The 16,018-nt window shown below is 39.3% G+C and overlaps 1 protein-coding gene across 1 annotated transcript in view; it reads right to left on the bottom strand.

Annotated features, from left to right (window-relative positions):
* Positions 1 to 9,653, bottom strand: part of mpp4b (MAGUK p55 scaffold protein 4b) — a 37,817-nt gene extending 28,164 nt beyond the window's left edge. Inside the window, exons 1-2 of the mRNA XM_072448351.1 lie at positions 9,543 to 9,653; positions 9,284 to 9,405 (exon numbers count right to left, since the gene is read on the bottom strand). Coding sequence (XP_072304452.1) covers positions 9,284 to 9,405; positions 9,543 to 9,600 — 180 coding nt within the window. The 5' untranslated portion in view covers positions 9,601 to 9,653. The remainder of the gene's footprint in view (positions 1 to 9,283; positions 9,406 to 9,542) is intronic.
* Between the last annotated feature and the right edge of the window lie 6,365 nt (positions 9,654 to 16,018).

Below are 16,018 nucleotides of genomic sequence, written 5' to 3'. Positions count from 1 at the left end.
TGAAGCAGTATATGAAGTATATGAAGCAGTATATGAAGTATATGAAGCAGTATATGCAGTATATGAAGCAGTATATGAAGTATATGAAGCAGTATATGCAGTATATGAAGCAGTATATGCAGTATATGAAGCAGTATATGAAGTATATGAAGCAGTATATGCAGTATATGAAGCAGTATATGAAGTATATGAAGCAGTGTATGCAGTATATGAAGCAGTATATGCAGTATATGAAGCAGTATATGAAGTATGTGAAGTATATGAAGCAGTATATGAAGTATATGAAGCAGTATATGAAACAGTATATGAAGCAGTACATGAAGCAGTATATGAAGCCGTATATGAAGTATATGAAGCAGTACATGAAGTATATGAAGCAGTATATGAAGCAGTATATGAGGCAGTATATGAAGTAGTATATGAAGCACTATATGAAGTAGTATATGTAGTATATGAAGTATATGAAGCAGTATATGAAGCAGTATATGAAGCAGTATATGAAGTATATGAAGCAGTATATGAAGCCGTATATGAAGCCGTATATGAAGCCGTATATGAAGCAGTATATGAAGCAATATATGAAGCAGTATATGAAGTATATGAAGTATATGAAGCAGTATATGAAGCAGTATATGAAGCAGTATATGAAGTATATGAAGTATATGAAGCAATATATGAAAGCAGTATATGAAGTATATGAAGCAGTATATGCAGTATATGAAGCAGTATATGAAGTATATGAAGCAATATATGAAGCAGTATATGAAGTATGTGAAGCAGTATATGAAGCAGTATATGAAGCAATATATGAAGCAGTATATGAAGTATGTGAAGCAGTATATGCAGTATATGAAGCAGTATATGAAGCAGTATATGAAGTATATGAAGTAGTATATGCAGTATATGAAGTGGTATATGAAGCAGTATATGAAGCAGTATATGAAGCAGTATATGAAGTAGTACATGAAGCAGTATATGAAGCAGTATATGAAGTAGTAAATGAAGCAGTATATGAAGTAGTATATGAAGTAGTATATGAAGCAGTATATGAAGCAGTATATGAAGTATATGAAGTAGTATATGAAGCAGTATATGCAGTATATGAAGCAGTATATGAAGCAGTATATGAAGCAGTATATGAAGTAGTATATGAAGCAGTATATGAAGTAGTATATGAAGCAGTATATGAAGCAGTATATGCAGTATATGAAGCAGTATATGAAGTAGTATATGAAGCAGTATATGCAGTATATGAAGCAGTATATGAAGTAGTATATGAAGCAGTATATGAAGCCGTATATGCAGTATATGAAGCAGTATATGCAGTATATGAAGCAGTATATGAAGTATATGAAGCAGTATATGAAGTAGTATATGAAGTATATGAAGTATATGAAGCAGTATATGAAGTATATGAAGCAGTATATGAAACAGTATATGAAGCAGTACATGAAGCAGTATATGAAGCCGTATATGAAGTATATGAAGCAGTACATGAAGTATATGAAGTAGTATATGCAGTACATGAAGCAGTATATGAAGTCATATATGAAGCCGTACATGCAGTATATGAAGCAGTATATGCAGTATATGAAGCAGTATATGCAGTATATGAAGCAGTATGTGAAGCAGTATATGAAGCAGTATGTGAAGCAGTATATGAAGCAATATATGAAGCAGTATATGAAGTAGAATATGAAGCAATATATGAAGCAGTATATGAAGCAGTATATGAAGCAGTATATGAAGTAGAATATGAAGCAATATATGAAGCAGTATATGAAGTAGTATATGAAGCAGTATATGAAGCAATATATGAAGCAGTATATGAAGCAGTATATGCAGTATATGAAGCAGTATATGAAGTAGTATATGAAGCAGTATATGCAGTATATGAAGCAGTATATGAAGCAGTATATGAAGCGGTATATAAAATATATGAAGCAGTATATGCAGTATATGAAGCAGTATATGCAGTATATGAAGCCGTATATGCAGTATATGAAGCAGTATATGCAGTATATGAAGCAGTATATGAAGTATATGAAGCAGTATATGAAGTAGTATATGAAGTATATGAAGCAGTATATGAAGTATATGAAGCAGTATATGAAACAGTATATGAAGCAGTACATGAAGCAGTATATGAAGCCGTATATGAAGTAGATGAAGCAGTACATGAAGTATATGAAGTAGTATAAGAAGCAGTATATGAGGCAGTATATGAAGTAGTATATGAAGCAGTATATGAAGTAGTATATGAAGTATATGAAGCAGTATATGAAGCAGTATATGAAGTATATGAAGCAGTATATGAAGCCGTATATGAAGCAGTATATGCAGTATATGAAGCAATATATGAAGCAGTATATGCAGTATATGAAGCAATATATGAAGCAGTATATGAAGTATATGAAGCAGTATATGAAGTATATGAAGCAGTATATGCAGTATATGAAGCAGTATATGAAGTATATGAAGCAGTATATGCAGTATATGAAGCAGTATATGCAGTATATGAAGCAGTATATGAAGTATATGAAGCAGTATATGCAGTATATGAAGCAGTATATGAAGTATATGAAGCAGTGTATGCAGTATATGAAGCAGTATATGCAGTATATGAAGCAGTATATGAAGTATGTGAAGTATATGAAGCAGTATATGAAGTATATGAAGCAGTATATGAAACAGTATATGAAGCAGTACATGAAGCAGTATATGAAGCCGTATATGAAGTATATGAAGCAGTACATGAAGTATATGAAGCAGTATATGAAGCAGTATATGAGGCAGTATATGAAGTAGTATATGAAGCACTATATGAAGTAGTATATGTAGTATATGAAGTATATGAAGCAGTATATGAAGCAGTATATGAAGCAGTATATGAAGTATATGAAGCAGTATATGAAGCCGTATATGAAGCCGTATATGAAGCCGTATATGAAGCAGTATATGAAGCAATATATGAAGCAGTATATGAAGTATATGAAGTATATGAAGCAGTATATGAAGCAGTATATGAAGCAGTATATGAAGTATATGAAGTATATGAAGCAATATATGAAAGCAGTATATGAAGTATATGAAGCAGTATATGCAGTATATGAAGCAGTATATGAAGTATATGAAGCAATATATGAAGCAGTATATGAAGTATGTGAAGCAGTATATGAAGCAGTATATGAAGCAATATATGAAGCAGTATATGAAGTATGTGAAGCAGTATATGCAGCAGTATATGAAGCAGTATATGAAGTATATGAAGTAGTATATGCAGTATATGAAGTGGTATATGAAGCAGTATATGAAGCAGTATATGAAGCAGTATATGAAGTAGTACATGAAGCAGTATATGAAGCAGTATATGAAGTAGTAAATGAAGCAGTATATGAAGTAGTATATGAAGTAGTATATGAAGCAGTATATGAAGCAGTATATGAAGTATATGAAGTAGTATATGAAGCAGTATATGCAGTATATGAAGCAGTATATGAAGCAGTATATGAAGCAGTATATGAAGTAGTATATGAAGCAGTATATGAAGTAGTATATGAAGCAGTATATGAAGCAGTATATGCAGTATATGAAGCAGTATATGAAGTAGTATATGAAGCAGTATATGCAGTATATGAAGCAGTATATGAAGTAGTATATGAAGCAGTATATGAAGCCGTATATGCAGTATATGAAGCAGTATATGCAGTATATGAAGCAGTATATGAAGTATATGAAGCAGTATATGAAGTAGTATATGAAGTATATGAAGTATATGAAGCAGTATATGAAGTATATGAAGCAGTATATGAAACAGTATATGAAGCAGTACATGAAGCAGTATATGAAGCCGTATATGAAGTATATGAAGCAGTACATGAAGTATATGAAGTAGTATATGCAGTACATGAAGCAGTATATGAAGTCATATATGAAGCCGTACATGCAGTATATGAAGCAGTATATGCAGTATATGAAGCAGTATATGCAGTATATGAAGCAGTATGTGAAGCAGTATATGAAGCAGTATGTGAAGCAGTATATGAAGCAATATATGAAGCAGTATATGAAGTAGAATATGAAGCAATATATGAAGCAGTATATGAAGCAGTATATGAAGCAGTATATGAAGTAGAATATGAAGCAATATATGAAGCAGTATATGAAGTAGTATATGAAGCAGTATATGAAGCAATATATGAAGCAGTATATGAAGTATATGAAGCAGTATATGAAGCCGTATATGAAGCAGTATATGAAGTACATGAAGTAGTATATGCAGTATATGAAGCAGTATATGCAGTATATGAAGCAGAATATGAAGCAGTATATGAAGTAGTATATGAAGTAGTATATGAAGCAGTATATGAAGTACATGAAGTAGTATATGCAGTATATGAAGCAGTATATGCAGTATATGCAGTATATGAAGCAGTATATGAAGTAGTATATGAAGCAGTATATGAAGTAGTATATGAAGTACATGAAGTAGTATATGCAGTATATGAAGCAGTATATGAAGCAGTATATGAAGCAGTATATGAAGCAGTATATGAAGTAGTATATGAAGTAGTGTATGAAGTAGTATATGAAGCAGTATATGAAGTAGTATATGAAGCAGTATATGAAGCCGTATATGAAGTAGTATATGAAGTCATATATGAAGCCGTATATGCAGTATATGAAGCAGTATATGAAGCAGTATATGAAGTAGTATATGAAGCCGTATATGAAGCCGTATATGAAGCAGTATATGAAGTAGTATATGAAGCCGTATATGAAGCCGTATATGAAGCAGTATATGAAGTAGTATATGAAGTAGTATATGAAGTAGTATATGAAGTAGTATATGAAGCAGTATATGAAGCAGTATATGAAGCAGTATATGAAGCAGTATATGAAGTAGTATATGAAGCAGTATATGAAGTATATGAAGCAGTATATGCAGTATATGAAGCAGTATATGAAGTAGAATATGAAGCCGTATATGAAGTATATGAAGCAGTATATGAAGCAGTATATGAAGTAGAATATGAAGCCGTATATGAAGTATATGAAGCAGTATATGAAGCCGTATATGCAGTATATGAAGCAGTATATGAAGCAGTATATGAAGTAGAATATGAAGCCGTATATGAAGTATATGAAGCAGTATATGAAGCCGTATATGCAGTATATGAAGCAGTATATGAAGCAGTATATGAAGCAGTATATGAAGTAGTATATGAAGTAGTATATGAAGTATATGAAGTAGTATATGCAGTATATGAAGCAGTATATGCAGTATATGAAGCAGTATATGAAGTAGTATATGAACTAGTATATGAACAAGTATATGAAGCAGTATATGAAGCAGTATATGAAGTATATGAAGTAGTATATGCAGTATATGAAGCAGTATATGCAGTATATGCAGTATATGAAGCAGTATATGAAGTAGTATATGAAGTAGTATATGAAGCAGTATATGAAGCCGTATATGAAGTAGTATATGAAGTCATATATGAAGCCGTACATGCAGTATATGAAGCAGTATATGCAGTATATGAAGCAGTATATGCAGTATATGAAGCAGTATATGAAGTCAGATATATGAAGCCGTACATGCAGTATATGAAGCAGTATATGCAGTATATGAAGCAGTATATGCAGTATATGAAGCAGTATATGAAGCAGTATATGAAGCAGTATATGCAGTATATGAAGCAGTATATGAAGCAGTATATGAAGCAGTATATGAAGAAGTATATGCAGTATATGAAGCAGTATATGAAGTAGTATATGAAGCAGTATATGAAGCAGTATATGAAGCAGTATATGAAGTAGTATATGAAGCCGTATATGAAGCCGTATATGAAGCCGTATATGAAGCAGTATATGAAGCAGTATATGAAGTAGTATATGAAGTATATGAAGTAGTATATGCAGTATATGAAGCAGTATATGAAGCAGTATATGAAGCCGTATATGAAGTAGTATATGAAGTCATATATGAAGCAGTATATGCAGTATATGAAGTAGTATATGAAGCAGTATATGAAGCAGTATATGCAGTATATGAAGCAGTATATGAAGCAGTATGTGAAGCAGTATGTGAAGCAGTATATGAAGCAGTATATGAAGCAGTATATGAAGCAGTATATGCAGTATATGAAGCAGTATATGAAGTAGTATATGAAGTAGTATATGAAGCAGTATATGAAGCCGTATATGAAGTAGTATATGAAGCAGTATATGAAGTAGTATATGAAGCAGTATATGAAGCCGTATATGAAGTAGTATATGAAGTAGTATGTGAAGCAGTATGTGAAGCAGTATATGAAGCAGTATGTGAAGCAGTATATGAAGCAATATATGAAGCAGTATATGAAGCAGTATATGAAGCAGTATATGAAGTAGAATATGAAGCAATATATGAAGCAGTATATGAAGTAGTATATGAAGCAGTATATGAAGCAATATATGAAGCAGTATATGAAGTATATGAAGCAGTATATGAAGCCGTATATGAAGCAGTATATGAAGTACATGAAGTAGTATATGCAGTATATGAAGCAGTATATGCAGTATATGAAGCAGTATATGAAGTAGTATATGAAGTAGTATATGAAGCAGTATATGAAGTACATGAAGTAGTATATGCAGTATATGAAGCAGTATATGCAGTATATGCAGTATATGAAGCAGTATATGAAGTAGTATATGAAGCAGTATATGAAGTAGTATATGAAGTACATGAAGTAGTATATGCAGTATATGAAGCAGTATATGAAGCAGTATATGAAGCAGTATATGAAGCAGTATATGAAGTAGTATATGAAGTAGTGTATGAAGTAGTATATGAAGCAGTATATGAAGCAGTATATGAAGCCGTATATGAAGTCATATATGAAGCCGTATATGCAGTATATGAAGCAGTATATGAAGCAGTATATGAAGTAGTATATGAAGTAGTATATGAAGCCGTATATGAAGCCGTATATGAAGCAGTATATGAAGTAGTATATGAAGCCGTATATGAAGCCGTATATGAAGCAGTATATGAAGTAGTATATGAAGTAGTATATGAAGTAGTATATGAAGCAGTATATGAAGCAGTATATGAAGCAGTATATGAAGCAGTATATGAAGTAGTATATGAAGTAGTATATGAAGCAGTATATGAAGCAGTATATGAAGTAGTATATGAAGCAGTATATGAAGCAGTATATGAAGCCGTATATGAAGTAGTATATGGAGCAGTATGTGAAGCAGTATGTGAAGCAGTATATGAAGCAGTATGTGAAGCAATATATGAAGCAGTATATGAAGCAATATATGAAGCAGTATATGAAGCCGTATATGAAGTATATGAAGCAGTATATGCAATATATGAAGCAGTATATGAAGTAGAATATGAAGCCGTATATGAAGTATATGAAGCAGTATATGAAGCAGTATATGAAGTAGAATATGAAGCCGTATATGAAGTATATGAAGCAGTATATGAAGCCGTATATGCAGTATATGAAGCAGTATATGAAGCAGTATATGAAGTAGAATATGAAGCCGTATATGAAGTATATGAAGCAGTATATGAAGCCGTATATGCAGTATATGAAGCAGTATATGAAGCAGTATATGAAGCAGTATATGAAGTAGTATATGAAGTATATGAAGTAGTATATGAAGTATATGAAGTAGTATATGCAGTATATGAAGCAGTATATGCAGTATATGAAGCAGTATATGAAGTAGTATATGAACTAGTATATGAACAAGTATATGAAGCAGTATATGAAGCAGTATATGAAGTATATGAAGCAGTATATGCAGTATATGAAGCAGTATATGAAGTAGTATATGAAGTAGTATATGAAGCAGTATATGAAGCCGTATATGAAGTAGTATATGAAGTCATATATGAAGCCGTACATGCAGTATATGAAGCAGTATATGCAGTATATGAAGCAGTATATGCAGTATATGAAGCAGTATATGAAGTCATATATGAAGCCGTACATGCAGTATATGAAGCAGTATATGCAGTATATGAAGCAGTATATGCAGTATATGAAGCAGTATATGAAGCAGTATATGAAGCAGTATATGCAGTATATGAAGCAGTATATGAAGCAGTATATGAAGCAGTATATGAAGAAGTATATGCAGTATATGAAGCAGTATATGAAGTAGTATATGAAGCAGTATATGAAGCAGTATATGAAGCAGTATATGAAGTAGTATATGAAGCCGTATATGAAGCCGTATATGAAGCCGTATATGAAGCAGTATATGAAGCAGTATATGAAGTAGTATATGAAGTATATGAAGTAGTATATGCAGTATATGAAGCAGTATATGAAGCAGTATATGAAGCCGTATATGAAGTAGTATATGAAGCAGTATATGAAGCTGTATATGAAGTAGTATATGAAGTCATATATGAAGCAGTATATGCAGTATATGAAGTAGTATATGAAGCAGTATATGAAGCAGTATATGCAGTATATGAAGCAGTATATGAAGCAGTATGTGAAGCAGTATGTGAACCAGTATATGAAGCAGTATATGAAGCAGTATATGAAGCAGTATATGAAGCAGTATATGAAGTAGTATATGAAGCCGTATATGAAGCCGTATATGAAGCCGTATATGAAGCAGTATATGAAGCAGTATATGAAGTAGTATATGAAGCAGTATATGAAGCAGTATATGAAGCAGTATATGAAGTAGTATATGAAGCCGTATATGAAGCCGTATATGAAGCCGTATATGAAGCAGTATATGAAGCAGTATATGAAGTAGTATATGAAGTATATGAAGTAGCATATGCAGTATATGAAGCAGTATATGCAGTATATGCAGTATATGAAGCAGTATATGAAGTAGTATATGAAGTAGTATATGAAGCAGTATATGAAGCAGTACATGAAGCAGTATATGAAGTAGTATATGAAGCCATATATGAAGCCGTATATGAAGCAGTATGTGAAGTAGTATATGAAGCAGTATATGAAGCCGTATATGAAGCAGTATGTGAAGCAGTATATGAAGCAGTATGTGAAGTAGTATATGAAGTATGTAACCTTTCTGCTTGGTACAATGGAGACATTCATGTATAATATGACATTTATACGTTTATTGTTAATCCTAAATGGATAAACGAGTGGGAGGAGTCAGTATGTGGGAGGAGTCAGTATGTGGGAGGAGTGTGTATCTTGTCCGTTTGTCATGTTTCAAGATGGCCGACCAGGATCCAGCAGAGCATGGACATCAGCATGAACCCTGCAAGAGTACGGACCTTCAGCAGTGACTGGAGCCACGGGGCCGTGAGCAGACTGTGGATGATGTGGGCCCCGTCTATGTCCGGGTGCAGAGAACGCCTGACCTCCTCCAGCACATCAGAGAGGACCTGCCTGAGGCCTGAGGAGTGAGGAGAGAACGCACCGGGAGTGAGGAGAGAACACACCAGGAATGAGGAGAGAACACACCGGGAGTGAGGAGAGAACACACCGGGAGTTGGTCCGGCCCGAATGTGTGTGTGAGCGTGTGGTACTGACCCTGCTCCCCCAGCTCACAGGGCGGGGACAGCACCTGCGCCTCCACGGCCTGACGCATGCTCGCCCCGTCAGCCGCGCCCGTCAGCCGCGCCCGTCAGCCGCGCCCGTCAGCCGCGCTTCGTTTCTCCAGCTGCACCACACGACTGGGACAGAAGAGTTGACTGTGCTTCACACACACGACTTTACAAAACAGTGATAGAGGAAACCGCAAACGGAATAATGCTTTTTCCATAATATTACCATAAAAATACTAATCATATTTTCTGGAAGAGTTCGAGTGATGGACTTTTACTCAAACGCTCTTTAGATCATTATATTTAAGAACATTCTCCATGGAGACAAATCAATTCTTTTCCATTCTTTTGAAAGTCAGAGGCAAAATAAGCCTTGTCACAACAATGTGTGAATGTTTTTATCAATACCATCCAAACACCTGCAATAATAGTTTCTTGAAATGTTACACCGTGGGGCTTTAACTTCTGCCTGGTGTTCTGAGTCTCAGGTGTAAAACGACAGTATTTACAACAGGTAAGATCCAGATTCAGGAGGAGCAGCTCTCGACTCTCTCCAGGGTTCATGGGAGTTTACACAGTCACGTGTGCTTTGTGGATCTGGAGAAGGTTTTGGACCGTGTCCCTCGGGGTGTCCTTTGGGGGGTGCTCCAGGAGTACGGGGTCCGGGGCCCTTTGCTCAGGGCTGTCCGGTCCCTGTATGACCGGAGCAGGAGCTGTGTTCACTGCAGTGAGTCAAACCTGTTCCCAGTGCATGAGGGACTCCTCAGGGCTGCGCTTTGTTACCGGTTCTGTTCATAGTTTTTATGAACAGAATTTCTAGTCACAGTCAGGGGTCAGAGGGTGTGGTCAGGGGTCAGAGGGTGTCCGGTTTGGGGACCACAGGATCTCATCTCTGCTGTTTGCAGATGTTGTCCTGATGGCTCCATCAAACCTGGACCTGCAGCTGCACTGGGACGGTTTGAGCCGAGTGTGAAGCGTGTGTGTCCTTGCCCCAAGTGGAGGAGTTCAAGTATCTCGGGGTCTTGTTCACGAGTGAGTGAAGGATGGAGCGTGTGATTGACAGTTGGATCGATGCAGTCGCTGCATCGACTGTTGTGGTAAAGAAGGAGCTGAGTCGAAAGGCAAAGCTCTCGATTTACCGGTCGGTCTACGTTCTGACCTCACCTATGGTCATGAACTTTGGGCAATGACCGAAAGAACAAGATCGTGGACACAAGCGGTCGAAATGAGTTTCCTCCGCCGGGTGGCTGGGCGCTCCCTTAGAGATAGGTGGAGGAGCTCGGCCACACGGGGGGAGCTCGGAGTAGAGCCGCTGCTGCTCCAGCTGAGGTGGCTCTGTTCCGGAGCCTCCTGGGCTCCTCCCTGAGGAAGTGTTTCGGGCATGTCCCAGCGGGACTGCTGTATGACCACGAGCGTTCACACACCAGAAGATATAATCCAGTCGATACTTCAAATACCATCAGAGACATGGCACTATAGTAGTGTGAGCTCCTGAGCCTGATGAGGAGGTCACTGTGGGGTCAGAGGTCAGGGGCTTTCAGTGAGGGTATTATGGTCAGAGAGCGCACCACAGTCTGCACTTCCTGTGGACAAACTAACAAGAAACAGAACACATACTTAAAGCTTCAAGCTAAACAAAGGCAGTTCATTCAAACCAAACACAATGAAAACAAAAGGAATTTGATATTTTTTTATCTTTTGTTCAGACTTTGTCCCTTTGCAGTGGAATTATTTGTACTTGTTTCTATTGAGTTAAGATCTCAATAATACTGAAACAGACCTGGTTTAGTCCTGTTTTAGTCCTGTTTTAGTCCTGTTTTAGTCCTGTTTTAGTCCTGTTTTTTTTAGTCCTGGTTTAGTCCTGTTTTAGTCCTGTTTTAGTCCTGGTTTAGTCCTGTTTTAGTCCTGTTTTAGTCCTGTTTTTTTTAGTCCTGGTTTAGTCCTGTTTTAGTCCTGTTTTAGTCCTGTTTTAGTCCTGGTTTAGTCCTGGTTTAGTCCTGGTTTAGTCCTGGTTTAGACCTGGTTTAGTCCTGGTTTAGTCCTGGTTTAGTCCTGGTTTAGTCCTGGTTTAGACCTGGTTTAGACCTGGTTTAGTCCTGGTTTAGTCCTGGTTTAGTCCTGGTTTAGTCCTGTTTTAGTCCTGTTTTAGTCCTGGTTTAGTCCTGGTTTAGTCCTGTTTTAGACCTGGTTTAGACCTGGTTTAGTCCTGGTTTAGTCCTGGTTTAGTCCTGGTTTAGTCCTGTTTTAGACCTGGTTTAGACCTGGTTTAGTCCTGGTTTAGACATGGATTAGACCTGGTTTAGTCCTGGTTTAGTCCTGGTTTAGTCCTGGTTTAGTCCTGGTTTAGTCCTGTTTTAGTCCTGGTTTAGACCTGGTTTAGTCCTGTTTTAGACCTAGTTTAGACCTGGTTTAGACCTGGTTTAGACCTGGTTTAGACCTGGTTTAGTCCTGGTTTAGACATGGATTAGACCTGGTTTAGTCCTGGTTTAGTCCTGGTTTAGTCCTGTTTTAGTCCTGGTTTAGACCTGGTTTAGACCTGGTTTAGACCTGGTTTAGTCCTGTTTTAGACCTGGTTTAGACCTGGTTTAGTCCTGGTTTAGTCCTGGTTTAGTCCTGTTTTAGTCCTGGTTTAGTCCTGTTTTAGACCTGGTTTAGACCTGGTTTAGTCCTGGTTTAGTCCTGGTTTAGTCCTGGTTTAGTCCTGTTTTAGTCCTGGTTTAGTCCTGGTTTAGTCCTGGTTTAGTCCTGGTTTAGTCCTGGTTTAGACCTGGTTTAGTCCTGGTTTAGTCCTGGTTTAGTCCTGGTTTAGTCCTGGTTTAGTCCTGGTTTAGTCCTGTTTTAGACCTGGTTTAGACCTGGTTTAGTCCTGGTTTAGTCCGGGTTTAGTCCTGGTTTAGTCCTGGTTTAGACATGGATTAGACCTGGTTTAGTCCTGGTTTAGTCCTGGTTTAGTCCTGTTTTAGTCCTGTTTTAGTCCTGGTTTAGACCTGGTTTAGTCCTGTTTTAGACCTAGTTTAGACCTGGTTTAGACCTGGTTTAGACCTGGTTTAGTCCTGGTTTAGTCCTGGTTTAGTCCTGGTTTAGACCTGGTTTAGACCTGGTTTAGTCCTGGTTTAGTCCTGGTTTAGTCCTGGTTTAGTCCTGGTTTAGTCCTGTTTTAGACCTGGTTTAGTCCTGGTTTAGTCCTGGTTTAGTCCTGGTTTAGTCCTGTTTTAGACCTGGTTTAGACCTGGTTTAGTCCTGGTTTAGTCCTGGTTTAGTCCTGGTTTAGTCCTGGTTTAGACATGGATTAGACCTGGTTTAGTCCTGGTTTAGTCCTGGTTTAGTCCTGTTTTAGTCCTGTTTTAGTCCTGGTTTAGACCTGGTTTAGACCTGGTTTAGTCCTGTTTTAGACCTAGTTTAGACCTGGTTTAGACCTGGTTTAGTCCTGGTTTAGACATGGATTAGACCTGGTTTAGTCCTGGTTTAGTCCTGGTTTAGTCCTGGTTTAGTCCTGTTTTAGTCCTGGTTTAGACCTGGTTTAGACCTGGTTTAGACCTGGTTTAGTCCTGTTTTAGACCTGGTTTAGACCTGGTTTAGTCCTGGTTTAGTCCTGGTTTAGTCCTGTTTTAGACCTGGTTTAGACCTGGTTTAGACCTGGTTTAGACCTGGTTTAGTCCTGTTTTAGACCTGGTTTAGACCTGGTTTAGTCCTGGTTTAGTCCTGGTTTAGTCCTGTTTTAGACCTGGTTTAGACCTGGTTTAGACCTGGTTTAGTCCTGGTTTAGTCCTGTTTTAGTCCTGGTTTAGTCCTGTTTTAGACCTGGTTTAGACCTGGTTTAGTCCTGGTTTAGTCCTGGTTTAGTCCTGGTTTAGACCTGGTTTAGTCCTGGTTTAGACCTGGTTTAGTCCTGGTTTAGTCCTGGTTTAGTCCTGGTTTAGTCCTGGTTTTGGCCTGGTTTAGACCTGGTTTAGTCCTGGTTTAGTCCTGGTTTAGTCCTGGTTTAGTCCTGGTTTAGTCCTGGTTTAGACCTGGTTTAGTCCTGGTTTTGGCCTGGTTTAGTCCTGGTTTAGTCCTGGTTTAGTCCTGGTTTAGTCCTGGTTTAGTCCTGGTTTAGTCCTGGTTTAGACCTGGTTTAGTCCTGGTTTAGTCCTGGTTTAGTCCTGGTTTAGTCCTGGTTTAGTCCTGGTTTAGTCCTGGTTTAGTCCTGGTTTTGGCCTGGTTTTGGCCTGGTTTCATTTTGCTGACTCACTTTAGACCTGGTTTAATCTTACACACAATTGGTTCTAAACTGGGACTAAACTCGGAGCTAAGTCTGGACTAGAATTGGACCAAACCAAGTCTATATTGGGACTCGAACTGGGCTCATACCAGGACCAATCAAGGGCTTTGTTCAAGTGCTGGTCCAGTCCAGTCCAGTCCAGTCCCGGTCCAGTCCAGTCCCGGTCCAGTCCCAGTCCCGGTCCAGTCCAGTCCCGGTCCAGTCCCGGTCCAGTCCCGGTCCAGTTCCGGTCCAGTTCCGGTCCAGTCCCGGTCCAGTCCAGTCCCGGTCCAGTCCCGGTCCAGTCCAGTCCCGGTCCAGTCCAGTCCAGTCCCAGTCCCGGTCCAGTCCAGTCCAGTCCCGGTCCAGTCCCGGTCCAGTCCCGGTCCAGTCCAGTCCCGGTCCAGTTCCGGTCCAGTCCTGGTCCAGTCCAGTCCCGGTCCAGTCCCGGTCCAGTCCAGTCCCGGTCCAGTCCAGTCCAGTCCCGGTCCAGTCCCGGTCCAGTCCCGGTCCAGTCCAGTCCCGGTCCAGTCCCGGTCCAGTCCCGGTCCAGTCCAGTCCCGGTCCAGTCCCGGTCCAGTCCAGTCCCGGTCCAGTCCAGTCCAGTCCCAGTCCCGGTCCAGTCCAGTCCAGTCCAGTCCCGGTCCAGTCCAGTCCAGTCCCAGTCCCGGTCCAGTCCAGTCCAGTCCCGGTCCAGTCCCGGTCCAGTCCAGTCCCAGTCCAGTCCCGGTCCAGTCCCGGTCCAGTCCCGGTCCAGTCCAGTCCCGGTCCAAGAACATACAAGAAAACAAACATCTCCAGTTCAGTTGGGGGTCTTACCTTCTTGTTGGGCGACCCTCAGAGTTGTGGGCGGCAGCGACTCGTGCACAAATGACCGATCTGCTGGTCAGTAATCTGCCCGATCCTTCTAATCCTCAGAGGCGTGTGTGACCGGAGCCGCAGCACAGGGACTGACCACTTCACAAATCTTCTTAACTCTTTCAGCAGCTCGGACAGGTTTCTGCTTCTGCTACTGGGTCAGCTGGTAGTTTACTGACCGCTGCATCTCCTCCTGCAACGGCACGAGGACAACCAGACACTGACCTTCAGCCAGACACTGACCTGCAGCCGGACACTGACACTGACCTTCAACCGGACACTGACCTGCAGCCGGACACTGACCTGCAGCCGGACACTGACACTGACCTTCAGCCAGACACTGACCTGCAGCCGGACACTGACACTGACCTTCAACCGGACACTGACCTGCAGCCGGACACTGACACTGACCTTCAACCAGACACTGACCTTCAGCCAGACACTGACCTGCAGCCGGACACTGACACTGACCTTCAGCCAGACACTGACCTGCAGCCGGACACTGACACTGACCTTCAACCGGACACTGACCTGCAGCCGGACACTGACACTGACCTTCAACCGGACACTGACCTTCAGCCAGACACTGACCTGCAGCCGGACACTGACACTGACCTTCAACCGGACACTGACCTGCAGCCGGACACTGACACTGACCATCAACCGGACACTGACCTTCAGCCAGACACTGACCTGCAGCCGGACACTGACACTGACCTTCAACCGGACACTGACCTGCAGCCGGACACTGACACTGACCTTCAGCCAGACACTGACCTGCAGCCGGACACTGACCTTCAACCGGACACTGACCTGCAGCCGGACACTGACACTGACCTTCAACCGGACACTGACCTGCAGCCGGACCTGGAGTTAGAAGCTCAGTCTGGAGCTGGAGGTCTGGTCCACAATGGTTACTTTACTACATTAAAGAAGCACTATGTATCCATGGAGACGCAGGTGACACCTCCAGGCCGTTACAGGTCATATCTGTGGAGAGGCGAGCCTGCTCAGAGTAAGGAGCTGTTTATGAGCAGTAAAAACACCTGTAACTGATGATTATTTAGTGTCAGCAATAATCCTTTCAACTCCACTGTGAAGTACTTATATTTAGTACATATATTTAGCACTTATATTTTGTACATATATTTAGTACTTATATTTAGTACTTATATTTAGTGCATATATTTTGTACATATATTTAGTACTTATATTTAGCACTTATATTTTGTACATATATTTAGTACTTATATTTAGTACATATATTTAGTACTTATATTTTGTACATATATTTAGTACATATATTTAGTACTTATATTTAGTACATATATTTAGTACTTATATTTAGTACTTATATTTAGTAC

The sequence above is a fragment of the Eucyclogobius newberryi genome, unplaced genomic scaffold (genome assembly GCF_026437365.1).
Source record: "Eucyclogobius newberryi isolate DKJ021-1_F unplaced genomic scaffold, fEucNew1.0.hap1 SCAF_1, whole genome shotgun sequence".
Taxonomy (NCBI): Eukaryota; Metazoa; Chordata; class Actinopteri; order Gobiiformes; family Gobiidae; genus Eucyclogobius; species Eucyclogobius newberryi.
Note: the sequence above shows the minus strand (reverse complement) of the source record. Positions and strands in the feature narration are given on the sequence as shown.